General features: G+C 39.6%; 1 protein-coding gene across 8 annotated transcripts in view; it reads right to left on the bottom strand.

The window, feature by feature from the left end:
* Positions 1–19,083, bottom strand: part of SPTB (spectrin beta, erythrocytic) — a 118,132-nt gene that overhangs the window by 20,914 nt on the left and 78,135 nt on the right. For all 8 annotated transcript variants that reach the window (XM_088146319.1, XM_088146311.1, XM_088146316.1 and 5 more), the window contains 15 exons: positions 18,742–18,944; positions 18,512–18,602; positions 17,748–17,894; positions 14,010–14,273; positions 12,711–12,926; positions 12,407–12,496; positions 11,618–11,902; positions 10,316–10,446; positions 9,968–10,172; positions 5,896–6,267; positions 5,204–5,448; positions 4,793–4,931; positions 2,465–2,549; positions 2,062–2,258; positions 135–244 (listed from right to left, as the gene is read on the bottom strand). In XM_088146319.1, coding sequence (XP_088002445.1) covers positions 135–244; positions 2,062–2,258; positions 2,465–2,549; positions 4,793–4,931; positions 5,204–5,448; positions 5,896–6,267; positions 9,968–10,172; positions 10,316–10,446; positions 11,618–11,902; positions 12,407–12,496; positions 12,711–12,926; positions 14,010–14,273; positions 17,748–17,894; positions 18,512–18,602; positions 18,742–18,944 — 2,780 coding nt within the window. The remainder of the gene's footprint in view (positions 1–134; positions 245–2,061; positions 2,259–2,464; positions 2,550–4,792; positions 4,932–5,203; positions 5,449–5,895; positions 6,268–9,967; positions 10,173–10,315; positions 10,447–11,617; positions 11,903–12,406; positions 12,497–12,710; positions 12,927–14,009; positions 14,274–17,747; positions 17,895–18,511; positions 18,603–18,741; positions 18,945–19,083) is intronic.

Below are 19,083 nucleotides of genomic sequence, written 5' to 3'. Positions count from 1 at the left end.
TTAGGTTTATTAGGGATAGATAAAAACTCTGTTGTATGATTTGTAAGAAATGCTATGTACTATGTTTTTAAAATCTTATTATTAATTATGAAAAAGCAGCTGATTACCATGCGGTTTACATGTTTGAAACTTACCTTATCTCACATTCTGGTTCTAACTCAAAGTCATGCTCCAGGTCCGTAGTCCTAGCTACTTTGTGTTGTGAAGAGTCCTCTGAGATTTTTCTCTTTCTTAGTAATTCAAGCTGGGTGAAAAACAAACTATCTTTAGTAGGTTAAAAAAACACAAATTCCTTTTAGCAGCTTATAAGACAGTAGGCATTTCCCATGTAGTGTGTGATATTGCTCCTGTGGTCTCTTTTTCACCCCTGTTGCCCACCCTTCTTTTACTTTCCCTATATTTGCCCCCCTCAATCCCACCCTACCAGCTCCCTTGCTTTGTATTATAGAGTCTTCCCTAGTGACTATCATTAATATTACTAAGAAAGGACAAGTTAAACTTTAAAAATGTATTATTAGGTCTTCTATTTCAAGTGTACGTTGCCTATAAAAGACTAATTTATTTCTTACTGTTACTTCTATCCAGCTTCAATTAAATGAATTTAAGCTGCTTACAATATCATAACATCATTATAATATTAATAAGAAAGTCAGTATAATTTGTAACAGTTGAAGTACAAAAATAAATTCAATAAAAATCTCCACACATATACAGTATGTCGATCACTCAGACATACTAATAATATTTCTCTGCAGCTTAGTTCTCAAAGGCTAGTGGAACAACCAAGGTTTTACAGGTTTCCAAAATGTAAGGAAGGAGGCAGCAGCTCTCATTTTAAGGGGCAATATATTCCATAAAAGGGGAGCCCAACTAATGGTATGTGGGGAAAGTCCTTGGGAGACAGGGTGAAGAGATGCTGCTTAGGGAACGGTCAGATAAGAGACAGCATAGCCCGCAGCTGTGTAGTGGGCAGAACAAGAGGCTCAGAAGGGACCCTCCCTAAATTCTTGGGCTGTAAAGGTGAAGGTAGGAGAATTTTACTTTCAGACTTGCAAGATTCTGTTAATGTAGCTTTACAATAAAGTAAAATTAGTTTATCTGGTCATGTTTCCTGTCTGGTCTACCTGGTAAGGCTGACATCAACAGACATTGTGTCAGCCCTTTGAGGCAGACCCAGTCAGGAAATAGATTCCACAAGAATGCAGGTATTCTACTTTGTTCATATAGGCTACAGTAATAGGATCTTGAAAGTCTGTGATTTCTTTCCCTCTTATGCCTCAGGGAGGTAAGGTAGGGTCAGTTTGAGTTTCTTCTTAACGGTTTCTTTGTTTCCTGGACTTAAAACACATTTTCATAACTGTTGCTGCATAGTTTCTCCAAGGTTATCTCTGACTTTCCACACACTGTTCACATCTAAACACTCCCCCAGCACTTCATGAGGAGGTGAAATGAATGACATTTACCTAAAGATCTATCTGTCTGCCTGTCTATCTATCATCAATTTGCTCAACTCCATAGCAATTCTATGTACAGTGTACATCACTTAAAATGATATGAAAATAAAATTATTCAGAAAAATGAACAGTGATATCCAGACAGAGCAATAAAACATACAACGTAACTTAAATATTCCCATAAGAGGCCTGCCAGTCATCCTAGCCCACATTTTTATGCCAGGCCAGAATTGTTTGGCCTTCCTTCGTCTTCCCAATCTCTTATCCTATGATCCTTTCACACACACTATTTCTTCCTCCTTAGTTATCACCATTCACACCAACTTTCTCTAACCATAAAAGAATCTGTAAATTAATAATAAAATATATATCGGCTCACTTTTCCTACCTGAGTTAAAATACCTTCCCACTCACTGGTGCCACCAAGCCATGTTAAATTTTGTATTAATCCCCAACAATTCTACCCCAGAGCTTCCTGTTTTGCTACTTCCAGCAAGCTGGAATAATTAGAGTGGCTGCATCCACTCTTCTGATCCACCCCTATAGTCCCAGAGGCAAAGAGCCTCCAAGAATAAAGAGAGGGAATTTCCTCTCATAAACTGCTTACCGTTGTGAGACGTTCTAGTGCAGCAAAACGTTCCTCCCATGTTGCTGTAGATTTCTCAAATGCTTCGTGCCTTTTCAACAGTTTCTCTACACCTTCCACAGTTTGCCCATAATCACCGCTGAACAGATAGGGTTCCTGGGCAATGAGCCAAGCCTCAGCCACTGAAGCATCTCTGGAAAACTGGCACACCTCTAGCACTGTTGTAAGGAAAACAACCAAGCAAACAACAAACAAAAGGGAATATTACATAAATTCAGGACCTTCAGATAAAGGAGAAGATAAAACCCCCTTACCTAGAACCATCAAAGGACCTGGATTTTCACTTCTATAGAGAGAGGATTCCACTTGCATAGAACAGTTTATAGTCAGTACAAAGAGGTAAACCACTTTGTGCAGTACTCACACAAGCGAAGCCAGTCCCAGCGTCTATCCCACTTTTCCATCATCTCCCTCCTCTTCTCTGTCAGCTGTAGCAACTTCTCTTTTATCTAAAAAGAAAAGGAGGAAAATTATGCATTTTTCTGGAAGTCTGATTAACAGACTCTGTTTTCTATGTTTCATCTTATTTGCTTACATTTAATTTTGCTTTTCCTTTTGAAAAAGAAAAGCCCCATTTGGTTAATTCATGACAATGATAATGAGAACATTTAACTCCACTGCATTTTACTTTGCAGAAGATTGTGTCCAGATAATGTGAAATAAATCAGAGACTAATTCAGGAGTCACATAATACAGCCATTGTGTAGAATCTTTTTCCTGTGATACTCTGATCAATTAAAGTACAAGGAACGATCAAAAGCATGAACAAAAAAGAGTGAAAAACTAAGGTGTAAACTGTGTATCATAGCAGCAAGCCTATTTCTGGAAAGCGTGCTGCTCCATTTAAGCTCCCCTTTAAGTAGTGCAGCTTCAAGGGTCAAAGAGGCAAAGTAAGAATACTGAACTTTTTCTTCTGTCCAAGCCTTTCCACAATGCCTTCCAAATACTTTCTCATTAAGTGGGCTTATTTCCACTCTCAGCGCTGGCTGAGAAAATAAGCCTGCCCATTTGGGTCCTTTAAATTATATCCTCCAAAGTGGACAATCTGATGTCTAAACTTAGACTTGGCTCTTTTGCTCCCTCATTAGTCTGAGTCTCAGGCATATAGCACAAGAGAGCCACCCCTGATAATTGAAGGAGTCCCTTCCTTGCTTTTTCCATCTTTAAGGTGAGTTTGGAGTTCAACCAGCATTGTTAGCGTTTATAACTAACAAACCAAAACATATGTCTCTCTTTTAGCTGGCAGCTAAAGGACATACAAGAGTAACACCTTGATTCTTTTTTCCTGTAACACCACCTCTAAATTGGAGCATCCTCAATATCAATTTAAAGTTACTGGGAAAGGCTAATAAGAATTTTATTAAACTAAGAGATAATATAACAAATCATGATTTAGGGAAAGTAATATTAATACTATCAAAGTTCTTCTTAAAATTACATGAGAGGAACCAAATGGGGGAACATGAGAACTGAGGAAAACTCAAGTTCATTTCAATTTATTCTCATCACATAAGTTCCTTTTCCCATGGCTCAGTTGCTCTCCATTCATCCTAGCCAGCAGAAAATTGGCTGTCCCTATGGCCAGTCCCTATCCTGCCTCTATAGCCACTGCTCTGGATTCCTCCTGGATGGTGGTATCCTGATTTAGCGTGTGTAGGCAAAGCTATTGGTTAAAGACTCTGGCTTTGCTGCCCTTCCCCTTTCTCAATGTAACCAGCTGGTGGGAAACCAATTACATCAGTGAATGGCTTTGACAGAGGGCACTGATCTAGCAATGTATCAAAACGTCTCAATCTGGTAGAAGCCCTGCAGGGCTGATCAGAGGGGTAGGATGACAAGCAGTGAAGCCTATCCTACTTTACAGAGCAGTCCCCACCACACAGATCAGCTCTAAGACCACCCACTACTTGATCTGCAGGATAACTGGGCTGCCTAGTCTCCCAATGCACAAATCAACACAAAACCTGCACTCCAAACAACTACCAGCTAGCTGATTGTCAGGGTAAGGACAGGAGGCTGCCCAATAAAGCAGGAGAACTGACTCTCTGAAAACCCATTGAAAGACTACTCCTTTTTACTGTGCAGATCCCTCTCCTTGCTGATCAGCTGTGTAGCAACTGGTTGTATTATAGCAGCCAGTTTCCTGCTCTTCCACCCTGAAAACAAACAAATGACTTCAGAGGAGAATGTCCTAAACACCAGGGGAGGGGGCAGGCACAGCACCAGCCAAGAGAAATCAATAGGTGATAGGCTCATCCCACTCCTTGTGAGTCAACTAACTTGGAAACAAAGCTTAGTGGAATTAAAATCCTGGGGCCAACTCTTTTGAGCAATGGTGAAAACATAATAAATATAAATACACCAATGAGCCCTGCCAGATATCTGGGATTTGCTCAACCATGTATAGTGCTAACGATATGTGAATTTGCACCATGATCTGATACAACTCCAATTATCTTTCCTGTGAACAGAGTTCTGAATGGAACACGACTGCTAAATATGTGATTGAAAGACAGGAACTGCACAGGCATAAAACTGACAATAAAGTATGAAGAAAGAATTATTTCATTTCCGGCAAGCAACAATGGCATTATTTACCTTACTACCATCTAGATGGAGGCAGCACATTAGAATGTTCAGAACAAATCTTATACTTAAATCTGTTGCAAAGCCTACTATGGAGAACACTCACCTCAGCTGCAGCATGGTGCTTGCGCTGCAGTAATGCTTTTCCAAGATCAATGCAAGCAGTGAAACTTTTATCCCTAGTGGCTATCTCAGATTTTATGTCCTGATGATATTTCATCAACAGTTCCACAGACGACACATCCCTTAAATTAAGAACAAACAATTTTTAATGGGGAAACAAGCAATGGTGTAAATGTCAGGATAATTTTAGATGTAATGTTTTATGATGCATAATGCATTCAGAAAGTCTTTCAATATCCTGCATTTGAGAAGTGACTTCCAGCCAGACTGTCTTTTGGAAAGTTGCAGTGTGCAACACACTTGAGAGTATAATCTGAGAAGCATTCTTGAGGGTCCCACTGACCCATTAGGCTTTTGCCCACTGGGCAAAAAAGGATCAAAAAAAGGGGCTCACCTGGGCTTCTCCTGGGTGTCAATCTGCCGGATCACGCTCTCCATCCAGGACATGAGGTCCCGGACCATACTGAAGAAGCGGAACTTCTCGGCTGTATCAACTAATTGAGCCCGCCGCCCCTCGCAAGCCTCCAACAAGGCCTTCCAAGCTCTCACCACCACCTGTTCTTGCTTCTGGATGGCCATGGCCTTTTCTCCAGCATAGGCTGCCAGCAGGCGTGCTGCCACCTCCTGAAAATGCTGAACCTGCCAGAGTGGAGAACACTTTTTACTGAAACTAGGAATCATAGGGATGTATACCCCATACCAAACTAAGGCTGGGAATCCAACTCTTTCTCAAAGCCAGTTTCTTGACATTAAAATGGGAATGCATCTGGCCTTTTTCACGGGATAATGAAAAAGTTTTAAAAATTCTGATGTAGGTTCTGTAATTCTGCTAATTAAGGAGAATAATTTCTTCTGGTATTTGTTTCAGAAGCATCTGGCAGAATCTAACTTCATATGCTAAAAAACTTTCCAAGGTAAGTAGTCTCAACTGGGTTGAGTAAATTCACACAGACTGTTCCTTCTGTTTAATTTAACTTCTGGTTAGATCTCACATGCTCACAGTAAATTAGCCACCTCACCCCAGCATAAAATGAGAGAGGAGGCTGTCAGACTGCTCCATGTATTTTTAAGAAGCTAAGAGGTTACCTGCACTCCCAACAAGTGAATATCTCGCTCAAAGGCTTTGTGCATCCTGTGGAAGGACTCTGCTGTGTTGACATCTCTGCCTAACTCTTCAGGCAGCTCCTTGTGCTTCTCTTCAATAAGAACCTGGATCTCACTACCATCATAAAAGAACTTGTGCAGGTCGTAGGAGGCCGTCAACAACTGCATTCTGGTGTCAATGAGCTCTAGCAGGTCAGCCCAGCTCTCATTCAGACCATCCCTCCACTCTGCAATTGTGGCAGCTTCTGGGTGGATATCAATCAGCTGATCAGTTCTGTGAGTGACACTGTTCACCCACTCCTGCCCCAGGTTTCCTGTTTCCCGGGCGAAGTCACGGAACTTTTCCCGCAGCAGCTAGTCAAGAACCAAAACCAGAATAAACATGACCATCCTAACCATTCAAATACTTTTCAATACCTTTCACTCCTGAACCAAACAATGGTATAATTCTTGCCTGGTGATACAGAATTAAAAACCCTTTGGCTTTTTCAGATATAAGAACAACTTTTAACCCCAAATTTAAACATGGGAGTCACTTAAAAATACTGCTTCCCACTTCTTTCACACGTCCTCTTGTTAAGGATTGGCTATTTTCTTTTTACATAACTTCATTAGGCAACATTGAAATAGTATGCATATAATCATGCCCACAGCAGGCAGGGTTATTCATAAATGAGGCACTGTGCTGCCCAAGGTGTAATAGAGTGTATCACCCTTTTGTGATCTAAGGCTTCAATAGCCCTCTTTATTTTCTTTGACCCTTCAAAAGAGTGTGAAATCTACAACATCCAGTCAGTAGGCATCTCAGGCTGTATATTCACTTTCCCATATTAAATGTTTGGCAACTATATAGGGAATACTCCTTTGGTGCTGAGTTATAAGGTTCATAAAGCTAACACAAGGACAAATGCCACTGCAGGATCTTTTTAAGCACAAGCAGCTTTATAGACTTCTCAAAGGTAAACAAAGTAACCACCATGAAGATACTTGGACAAGCCTTGTGCAAGCAGTAAGAAATAAGAACTCAGTTTTATTTTGGTGCATCACAGTGGACCACACTGAAAATGATCTACTCCTTATGAATAGCTGTTTCACAAGACCTGGGAGAGGCATTTTTAAAAAGTGCACAATGATGATGCAGTGAATCAAAAAGCCTTGTTATTCAATATAGGATTTATAGAGGTTTGGCCTGCAGGAATGGTTGCTGAGGTTTATTATCTAACCATGATCAGAGAAGGCTCAGGCAATGATTTAAAACCACCTGAGTTAATTAGGAATAACCTAGACTGGTGGGCACCTATCTTGGCTTTGTTGTTTACATCTATAGACAAGCACTGTTGCACCTAGGGATTGGGGGCTTACAATTATAAATTATAAAGATTTGGGGGTAGTTTTTCGTATTTCCAGTAAGTACAAAGTGTTATCTTCCTATACTGCCCAACCCAAAGTGTTCAAAGGTGTACTTCTGCCATCCATCAATTCTTGCAAGCAAAAGGGGTGGTTCTATGCTTGCCCTCAAATTATTGAAAGCAAGAACACTGGCACAGATGCCCTATGGGCATACTCAGGCTTGGGTTGGCTGTAGCAAGTCTAATTTAAATTTTTAAGTCTGACATTCAGCTTCATGAATGGGGGGGGTGAGGTGTTATGGCAGGTTAGACATCTCTGTGAGTGGCTCTGCAAGCGGAGACACCACAGTGGTGGAATTGCCAGCCAGGAGATAGTTCTGGCTGAAAGAAATTTCTCTACAGGAAGGAGAAATCGGGGGATTACCCACTTGTGCTCTGGAAGAGCTCCTCCTCATGAGGAGGCTGCAGGAATTTTATTCCTTGTGGTCGATCGTGGGTTGAGCAGCTTGGGAGTCAAGGGATTTACAATGTGCCCTAAATTGCTGTGCAGCCTTTATGGACATTTGACTGGCAAAAGCCTCACCTTCTTAATCACTTTACAATTTATTTGCTTTACAACCTAAGAGAGATATTCCAAATGGTGGTGAAGATAAAAAATCCTCAGTGAGTGCCTTCTTTTTGAAATTAAGAAGAGGGGGGAAAAATACCCCCACTATTTAAAGGATTTTAATTTAAAAGCAACAAGCTTAACAGGACTGTGATATAAGAAAGTTTCAAACAGACAAGGGGACAGTGATTTTACAAAATAGAATAATTTTTTTGGATGAAAGTGCCTTTGAAATTAGTAAAATTAATTAGACTAACAAACCGGACCTTTGTGGGAATGTTGATTGTTTATTTTTAAGGACAGTAATAATTGGTGGATTTTACAAAACAAGATCAGAGTAATATGAGCTAGAATGTATGACTGTGACTACAGAGAGCCAATTGGGACTAAAGTGTTAAAAATAGAGTGAAGCAAAACAAAACAAAACAAAAAGAAGCCCGCCTTTTACTTTCCCTATAGTAATTGACACACTTTCACTTTCTCACCATGGCAACCACAAGGAAAGCTGCCAAATTGGGGGAAGGATGCAGGGGTTCATTAGAACAAATGATAGATAATGGTATTTCACTAGATTTATTGCAGAAAACATTTGAAGTATTTGGCAGAAAGATGACTGCAACAATTAAAAAGGAAATGGAAGAAGGATTTGCAGGGATGAAAAAAGATCTGAAACAAGAAGTTAAGAAAAATGAATCTGTAGGGCAACTGGCTGCAGACATAAGACAAATTACTGCCAACTGGAAAATAGTAGTACCTATGTAGGGTACCTTAAGCAATTAAAAGTGTCCAAATGTAGAAGGACCTTTACTCTTGCATGGTACAATGCCCTCTCTTCAGCTGTTTTGGAGCGAAGATCCCGTACCTGGAATATTTATGCCTCTGCAAACTGGAGAATTTAAGTCTACTGAACATATTCTTCATCAGATTTCTCTTTCTTGATATACAGACATACACGCACACATATACATTATATATCTGAAATGCTCTTATCTCGCTCTACTCAAAAAAGGTTTCCAGGTTGCAGAGTTCAAGCCTATGTCTGCTTATTACTCTCAGACTATAATCCTTTTGTAATATATTAAGTTAACATGTTTTGTGCTGCAGTATGTAAGATCTACCAGGAACTGTCAATAACAGCCAACAAGATGGGAGATAAATAGATCAGAGGAATACAATATCCATACTTACACTTTCATATTTCTGTGCCGCTAAATCATCTAGATTTTAATTTCTATTGCTGATTTGCCCACCCCTACTTCCATCACTACTGGAGGAAAGCCTATGCTAACCAAGACAATTGGTTAAACCATGGTTACTATAGTTGCCTCTTACAACCCCACTAACTGCTGATCGAGTTGCCAATTCAGTGCTACTGGATCCTATAGGCAGATACTTAATATGGTTTCACCTTTGCACATATGTGTATATGATTTTAAGATATTTTATGCCTTTCTGGATCTATCCCTTACCTAGCCATGACCCACAGAGTGTCAGTCACCAGGAAACAATAAAGCCAAACCTATCAACATTTCTTCTATACAATTATTAAAGCTAACGGAGCTGTGTTCTTCTTGACTATACTTCTATCTCCTGTCTCTTTTATTTTCTTTGAAGAAAAGAAGCATGATGAATATAAAGGAATAGTGGTGGTGCTACAAGTGTGACTCATTTATAGGTTTCATAGTATCAGCAGAAGTCTAGTACCATAAATTAGCTCTGCATAGGATTTATAACAGGCATTCCCCTTTCTAACAAAAGATAGGCTCTGTAATGTCCTAAAGATCTATAAAATTGTTATGGCAAAAAGGGCTTGTTGTCTAGAGTTTACTTCATCAGATGTCAGAACTCTTCCTTGCTTTTGCTTCTAGAAACAGCTTGTGATCTTTACTTTCCCCAAGAATAACATATACATTTCCAACTACTAAAATATAGGTGAATTTTAATGCACCTGTCAGCAATTTTCTGTCAAGCTATTGTAGGACATTGTGTAGAGCCAAGCTGCACCACTTGTAACCTATGGTCTACACCTCAAAATAAAAGACGAAGAAACATGGCTACAATGGACTGGCCAATGGACATTCTCACGGTGCTTGCTCACAGTGGCATGGTCGAGGTCTTGCCCCATCTCTGGGGATGATGCGATTACATCTCTCTCTGCAATCCACTGCTCCAGATCATCGACTTCTCGCTTCAGTTTGAACAGGTGATATGCAAGTTCTACTTTACGTCTGTGTTCCTCAGCCAGGTCTTTCAACCCTGCATACTGCTTATCTACTTGCCCCTGCAATCGGATTATATCTTCTCTGAAAAATCACAAAGAGAAAGTTTTGGAGACAAGTCACCTGTTAAAGAAAGGCAGCACAACCCAATAATATGCAATGGCTTGGGATTCTCCTGACTACTATATCCCAAAGGTTTTAGAGCTACTTTTATCAAATGTACTCACCCTTCTGGGTGGCCAGCAGATAGTAATTTCTGAGCCCGACTGGCCAGCTGCTTGATATTTTTTCCATATTCTTCTATGGATCTCTGCTGACGAAGGTGTCTCTTCAGCATTACAATGCCACTTTCTTCATCCTGAGATAGTAAGTAATTGAATCTATATCTTCAGAGTGAAGAAATTTCTGGGCCCATTCCAAGTAGCAACAAGGCCAAGGAAGATTAACCCCCTTTCTGCATGGGCCCCATCAATAGTCTTAGGTTACATAGGCTTAAACAGTTTTATAGCTGATCTTCCTTTTCTCATTGACAAGAACTCCCAGCTCCTCCCCTACTTCTTGCACCCAAGGCTCTCTGACGTTTTTACACCCTCTCACTGGCCAGGTGGAAAGAATGCTGCCCAGTTCCATGGGGCAATGGGACACAGCACTGCAGGAACCAACATGACAGTACATAATTGCTGCTGAGGATGTAAGAGATGAAGCCAGGAGGTGTGTGGAAAGTGCCCAAAGGATACATAATTTATAAATCTACCTGGGAGTAAGCTTCAGTGGACCTACTTCTGAATCAGGTTTAGTAGTACAAGATAATTCATGAAAATTCTACCCCTTCTTCCCAAAAATTGTATGCATTCCTGATGCCACTTAAGTAAGTAGTTCTTATCACAAACAAAGGATAGGTTATGCACAGCAAAATGGAATCAGTGCTGTTGAAAACATTCTATCACCTCCATTCTGAAGGAAGATGGGACATTTCCTGTTACCACTAGGTTATGGTGCTCTATCTTCTTTTGCATGGGAAGTTAAGCCACAGATCCATGGACTCTGGATACCAGCACACTGGTATTCAAATATATTTTTCAATACAGTGAGTATGAGAGAGAGGAGAAGAGAGAAACAAATGTTCTTTCTCTTCCACACATAGCTCTTATTAAAACTGCTGCCCAGGATTTGAAGCAGCTTGTTATAAACTATCATATAATATTGACACATGCATAGATGCACTCCAAAGGACACATGATATCATACTGGATTCCAGTCATGGTTTTTTTGCCAGTAGTGACATAAAAGAAGAGAGAAACAATAACTAATTAAACTGCTCTTCATCCTTGTTCCCCTGGAGCTTTTCCCGAGATAAAAAAAGAGTTGCAAGAGAATAAGATATGCAGCTCTTAACTGTTCCCAGGGATGAACAGGTCTACTTCTCAACCAGCAAGCTAGCTTGTCCATTTTCCTAGAAAGCCAACACACCTTGGGAATAGTCTTCCACCTGGCAAGTACTACTTCATTAGCATGGGAGGTGCTCTTACCTTTGGCTTCTCATCTGTTCCTATATAAAGCTCTTGTTCACTTATCCAGGCCTCTGCTTCTCCAGCATCTAAATAGTATCGCTGAGCCTCACTGGCTTCTTCTAGGCGCTGCAACCTCTTCAAGGTTTCTTCCTGTAAGGTGCTCCAGGAAACCCTCAACAGCTTGAGACATTCTTCAGTGTCTCTGAAGTCCCCATTTCCATCAGCTCTAGCCAACATGCTCTCTCCTCTAGCAAGGACTTCCTCGATGCGTGGGGCATGACCAGTAATTTCTTTCTGCAGGGTCTAAGCAAACAGTAGAGAATTTTTAAAGAGCTGAATGAGTAAGATCAGAAATGAGTTGAATAAAGTTGTCCCTTTTATTAAGCTGTATTATGGTACTATGGAAAATGAAAAAAGATGGCAAGATTCCAGGCCTTAGAGGTTGTGTGCCTCAGATCTGACATGTTTGCAGCTGCTACTGGATGCTGTCAGCTTAAGGGAAAAACACTAGTTTAACCCTAGTACATATAAGAACAATTTAAGACTGCCTCATGCATGGACTGAAGATGAGATGAAGATAAACATGGCACATGGCAAAGTAAAGATGCTAGGAGAAGTTTAGATCACAGTTAGTTGTATATGGAGAAAGGCCTTTAGACAAAAGCTTTGCTTCCATGTTTGTTAGCAATTACCATACAGACAAAAGTATGTTTTTGAATGTTCACAGCTGTAACAAAAGTTCAGTTGCTCTGTTAAAAAGGTGGAATTAAGTGAGGAAAAATATGCAGAGATGATGGGGAGACTCACCTGGTTTTTCTTTATAAGTAGCTGGACTGACAAAAGATTTGTGCCATGGTCAGTGGACTGAGCAAGAGGGAGTCGTTCTTGCACCCAAAGCTGCATTACAGAAGAAAGACTAAGGTAACATGTCAAAATGTCAAACATGTATACAAAAGAGGATGAAAGACAAATTCTTATACAATTTTCCTAACATCTGAAACAACCTATCCATGTGCCTCATCTTCTGATATCTTCCCTCTAAATTACACAAAGAAGAACAGTAACTAAGGGAGAGTTGTGAGTTTCTAATGGCATATTAGCCATCACTCACCAATTCATCTGCCAAATCCCGGTCCAATTGATATCCAGTCTTGGCCATCTCCAGCTCTTTCCTCTTCCTACCCAATGGCTCTAGAAGGTCCTGAAATCGCCTTTCAATGATCTTATGCTTGCTGTCCACTTCATCCATGTCTCTCTTGACTGGAGGGGCCTGAGAAAGCAAGCCTTCCATCTCTTTCTTCCGCAAGCTGACTTGCTCATCCAGATGCTGAAATGAGAGATCTTCACATTTTGTTGTCTCTTTGAGATGTATATTCTTAACTCCATCCCTTAGGCTTTACATGAGGTTAGATATCACTTCTACTCCCATCTAGACAAAACTTGAACAACAGACTGCAAATGTTACTTTCAGGCTGTTTAGGGGTGATTTGAGAGGGAGGTTGGGAATTACATCATTTTACTACAACAGTTAGTAAACTGTGGTTCCCAGGCATTCCAGTGGCTAAATTTGAGACATTTTCTGGCAGTTTGGGACTGGTTCAAGTGGGTGAATAACAAAGGTCTTCCTCCCAGAGTTATCCCCCATTTCCATTCTCATCCTTAACCTCCACATAAAGTGGACCACAACATTTGGCCATGTCCCTTTCTCCAGTGTTCCTACATCTTCAGTCAATCTCCTACGGCATTCTAGACAATCAAAAAGCTGAGTTGTAGGCTTGGAAGTTGACCTCTCTTAATCTAATAGGTTAATCCAGCAAGTAAAAATATTGTATCGCTATAGATATTTGTATAATTGTATTTTACAAAGTACTCTGAATTTCAAATGATGCACAGTTCAAGAAAAGGTGTATTTTCCATTTACAGAAAACTGATGGTTAAAACCTCAGAAATTATTAAATCATAACAGAAGTATTTGGTCCTGAGGAAATAATATGGATTGCATAAAACATGCAAGTTTAACACTAAGAAATATTGATAAACAATTTTGGGAAGAACCCAGGAGGAGGAGCAATTCCTACTCATTGTTTCCACGTTAACATCTATAGCTCATATCATTTTTCCACTACAATAGGAATATGTTGCACTTCAGATCTGAAGCCAAAAATGTGCTTCATAGTGAGTGTGGACACACACAATGCACCTGTCAATGCCTACTTTAAAAAGCTTAATCTTTTTCTAAATTCCACAACAACTTCAGATCCAAAGTACAGCAGATATCTATCCTATAACTATTATTTACCACTTCAAAGAAATCCTCTTTGAGAGAAAAAGCCAAACATGTCTTGAGAATGCCTGACTACATGCTATTGAGTTAGAGAGAGACAGGGACTTCAGGAGGACTGTTACTTACTTTCAAGTTCTTCAGAAGGATGTTGACACTTGTGAGATCTTTCCCCTGGACATCAGATTTTAACTGCTCCTCTATCCCACTAATCCATGCACTAAGGTCAGCATAGCTCTGTGCATAGAGGTCAGAGCGGTTAGCATCAAACAGGTGCTGTGCCTTTTCCTCTGTGGTTGCCTGCAGCATGTCCCAAAGTTGATGTAGATCCTTTAGCTTCTGGAACACAACATCTTCATACTGGGGCTTTTGTTTTGCCAACTGTTGCCCTTCCTGGAGGGGGGAAGAGTACAGAAGAGGAGAAATATATTCTCTTTCTCTTTCATAAAAATATAGGATAAGGAACACATAGCTAGTAGGAAAACAGTGTTCTCTAGCCAGTTAGCAATGCTGTGTTTATAGTGGTTAGGTAACGCAACAATTGCTGATGGTGAAATTGAAGTTGCTGGAATCTGGGACCACAGGGAGGAAGGACCCTGTGGTCCCAGATTCCAGCAACTCTCACTTGACATTCTTAAAGAATATTTCCCATAAGACTGAAGAAGAGACAAAAGAATTGACTCTCCTAGATCACTTCTACCTAATAGGAGAGAGCTGTCTGAAGAGGTAAAACAATGGGAATTTTAGGAGGAAATTACCATGTCATCTTGGGATTCAAGATCCTACAGAAAAATAAAGTGGAGCATACATGCATACTAGATTTCTGGAACACCAAGTTCAACCAGCTTAGAGAAGTATCCTGTCCCATGGACATAAATGTTCAGGTCAGAGGGAATGCAAGAGTGTGGATAAGTTCTTAAAAAAAAAATGAGATACTGAAAGTACAATCTCATACTATTTCAGTCAGAAGAAAAAATAGTCTCATACTATTTCAATCAGAAGAAAAAAATGGGCAGCTTAGGAAATCACTATGGATGCATAGGGAGCTTTCAACTGAACTATGAGTTAAAATGGATATGTATAGGAAATGGAAGATGGGTACTGTCACCACGGGGGAAATCTTATGGGGATCCATGGGCAACAATGACTTTTAGTTTTGATGGCAGTGTGACTGCCTCTGAAGACCTTCTGCTGGGAGACTAGTGGGTTTCCTTGTTGAATTGGTTGGCCACTGTAAGAACAGATTGCTGGACCAGATAAGTGAGAGGTCCGATCCAGCAGGGCACTACTTATATTCTTATTTAAGTATACAGTACCATCAAATACCTAATATTACCAGAAAGAAATGCAGGCTAATGCACAAAAGAGATTTAAGGGAAGCTAAAAGCCACAAAAGAGCTTCTTTAGCTATCTCAGTAGAAAAAGGAAAGGTGGGCCTATGTTAGGAAAGGATAGTATGATGATAATATGTGATGGGGAGATGGCAGATCTTGGTTTGGTATTCTAAAAGGGAAGCATGTTTCAGATGGATGTAAGAAAAACAATTGACAAAAAGAGGGAGTGGCAACCATAAGTTAAGAGATGGTTAGGGAGCACCTGGTTTCCATGAACAAGTTTAAGTCTCCAGGGCCAGATTAATTATATCTGAGAAAAAGAGCTTGCAGATGTCATCTTGGAGCCCCTTTCTGTGATCTTTGAGAAACTGTAGATCGGCATAGTGCCAAAGAATTGAAGAGGGGCAAATGTTCTTATCTTCAAAAAAGGAGAAAAAGTGGATCTGGATAATTACAGGTCACCTATTTTGATACATCAATATTGGGCAAAATTCTATAATGAATTATCAGTCAGTCAGTTTGTGAGTATTTAAAAAAGAATGCATTGCTTGGCAGGATCTCCTTTTTTGGTAGACTGACCAGTTTAGTTGAACAGCAGTGGACATAATGTATCTTGACTTCAGTAAAGTATTTAAAATGGTAAGTATCCCATAAGAGTCCACCAGAGAAGACAGCAAAATGTGGACTGGACCATGCTACTATTAGATAGATACTAGGTGGCTGAACAATTATAACCAGTGAGCGAAACTCAATGGTTTTGCATCAAGCTGAAGGAAAATATCAACGCAGCTATGATGCCACTGAAAAAAAGTAAAATGTAATCTATTACATCAACAGAAGTATAGTGTCAAAATCAAAAGAAGTTGCTGTTCCTCATTTTAGAAAGGACATTGACAAACTGGACAAATCAGGTATTTGTAAGGAAAATCTTACAAGGAACTGCTGGAAACTTTGGATATATTTAGGTGGGGAAGGGAAATCTGCAGTGCTTCCAAGAGCTCTTATGAGACAGGATTTTTCAGAATTGTTACAGAAGACAGGAAAAAAAAAACATTGTGTTTCAATTACAAGGAACTGGATTTAGGTTGGATATCGGGAAAAAAATTCCTAGTGGTAAGAGCTGTTCAACAACGGAAGAGACTGTGCCTCTGCAACCTATTCCACCTTGGTTGCCAAAGAGAACAGAACCTCTCTAGCAACCACATTTTTCTTTTTTCTTTTTAGGCTCAGTAACCTCTGCTACCTTTTAAGGCCTGTCAAGGAAGAAAAAAAAGAGTTAGGCTTTTCTCCTATCCAATAAGCATGGAGCCTTGCTAGAGAAGAGAAAAATCCTGAAAAGTTCAGCAGTGATCTTGTGCCCTCCTTGCTCTTCTTCCTTTCCCCCACCACCTACCCTTACCTCTATGCCTCCCCTGTCTGATGGCTGCAGTCCCACCCTCATGGCCTGATTTTGAAGGTGTGGGAAGAACACCACCAGGAGCAGTGGTTTTTTAAAACGTGGTATACAGGAGGAAGGCACATTGAAACTACAAGTATTTCCACTCATTGGGGAGGAGGGGAGGAGAAAATTGATGTAGCATATTCTGTTGCTAAAACTGTTGTACATCATGTTACTAAATCCATCAAAACATCTCACTTGTGTTATGAGAAGCTGCCCAGTTTTAGGGTAGGGGAAAGAGACAGGTGGCTTAACGCATTCTTCTCAAATGGTTTCCATCTGGGCTGCCTTCCTACTTGGGGGAAATTGGAAAATCCTATTATAAAGCATCTACTGTTTAACTGAACAGTGTAAGGAAGTCTCTACTTCCCCATTGTTCCTGTTTCAAATAGTAATCCCACATCATGTTTTAAGAGGAAACAAAAAACTGGATGATTGTAACATCTAAAGACATATATGCACAAAATTCCTGTAAGCTTTACTTTTGCATGTGCAAAGAAAATGTAAAGTATGAATGTTACAAGTATGTTTTCAAATATATATATTAAAGAAATGTGTAAATATGTAGCAGTGCTTTAGCTTCCCAATTTGCCATTATTTGAAGTCAGTGGTACATATTTCAGTTCTTATATAGTAGTACACTACACAAATGAATTTTTAAGACTACCATGGCATGAAAAAACTTCACAAACATCAATGTAACATTCCACTTGGCTGTAAAATCAACTTGGTGATTTTAAACCCACACTAACGTCCAAGGATTTTTAGACCATTTACCATTCACTGACAATTTTCCACTGTATTTTTAACCAGAGATACTGTAATTGTTTAATGACAGCCATTTTGGCAGAGTTTGTAATTATTATATGTTTTTCTTTGACTCTATTGTATACGGCTCAGCATTTATAGATTGGAGTGGTTTACAAAAACTGAAATATATACATGGTTAAAATAAAAATTAATAAATAAAAGGGCAGCTATATCCAACTCTTTCTCAAAAGTTCTACAAACATAAGGAGCTACAAAAATATTAAGAAGTGGGAGTGGGAAGGAAGACCATACTCATGCAAATCTGGGGGGAAAAAAGCCACACACCTCATCCAGCTTTTCCAGCCACCCTTGGTTGGAAGCAAGTTCTGCCATAAAAGCCTGATGCTTCAGCCATTTACTGTGCAAATTCCGTGCTTCGTCATATGATATGTCTTGAGCAGTAAGCATCTTTTCTTCAATCCAGGTGGTAAGCTATCAATAAAAGCATTACATTTAAAAAGTATGAAAACAGGAGATATTTCAGGTTCCTGTAGCATTTTACTGAAAACACAAATCTGTGATTTCTTACAGATATTCCCAGACACTCTCTTATTGTCCTTTCCAATTTGTTGCTGCTCCTGCTTTTTAAAATAAGTTTTAAATTAAAAAAAAATCTTGGCCAATCACAAATTTTGCTAGAAAGAGAAATGTAGGACCCGGCTTATCTATTCATTTCCTTCCCTTTCTCCAGATCATTTCTGGATTTCATATGAGCCCCAAAGTCTTGTTGGGGGAGGCAGGAATTGGGAAGGGAGGAGAAAAAAGGAAATGGTAGGGCCTGAAAGCTCATTCTTTATTTTCCAGCCACCTTCCCCTTTTTCTTTCATCCAAGTAACAGACAGTATGATTTATTTAAATTAATTAATTTAACCAATGATTAAAAGTATGCTCCGTTCAGAAGAAAGGGCGACTCAGCTAGTATGAGATGAAAACAGAATAAAATCATTTACTGCTGGCATCATCCAAAGCTATAGCCACTCTTGGGGGAAAAACAGGATAAGCATAGACTCAACCTAGATTAGCAGTAGTAGCTATTTCAAAATTCTTACCTCTTGGCAATTTTGTAGAAAATTCTGCAGATCATTATTGTCCTTTAGTAACAAAAATGCCTCTTGTGATTTTGTGACATTTGTCTTGTATCTAGAAATGGGAGAAAATGTTATTGCTAAAGAAAAATGGTTTCCTACTTCCTTCACAATAGTGTCTTGCAATTTCAGATTCAGTTTTCTCACTTATAAACTGTAGGTCTGAATTCACTGAACTCTCATACTGACATTACCTTTCTTGAATCAGCTGAACTTTTTCCATAATTTTATCAGAGTAAATATTTCCATCAGCAGCAAGCTTGCTCCCAGTGTCTATCAAGCCAGTAATCTTTTCTTCATTAGCTTCCATATTAGCGAGGAAATCTTCAAATTTTCGTATAACAGCTTCCGATGCTTCCAAGGTGTCTGGTGGCTCAGTGTGGGCTAGTGTATAGTCCTAAACCAGATGTTATGGAAAAAAAACATGTAAATGAGAATACAACATAGGCAGTTAAAAATACTGATATAATTACTACATGCTTTATACTGCATATAAAGCTGATTTCAGTTCATGCAGTCTCCATATTGAAGTTAAT

This window comes from Python bivittatus, unplaced genomic scaffold, assembly GCF_059951505.1.
Source record: "Python bivittatus isolate LINGU-HERP-01145 unplaced genomic scaffold, Pbiv_v1 ctg000480_np1212, whole genome shotgun sequence".
NCBI classification, from domain to species: Eukaryota; Metazoa; Chordata; class Lepidosauria; order Squamata; family Pythonidae; genus Python; species Python bivittatus.
The sequence above is the reverse complement of the archived record's forward strand: the minus strand, read 5'-3'. Positions and strand labels throughout refer to the sequence as shown.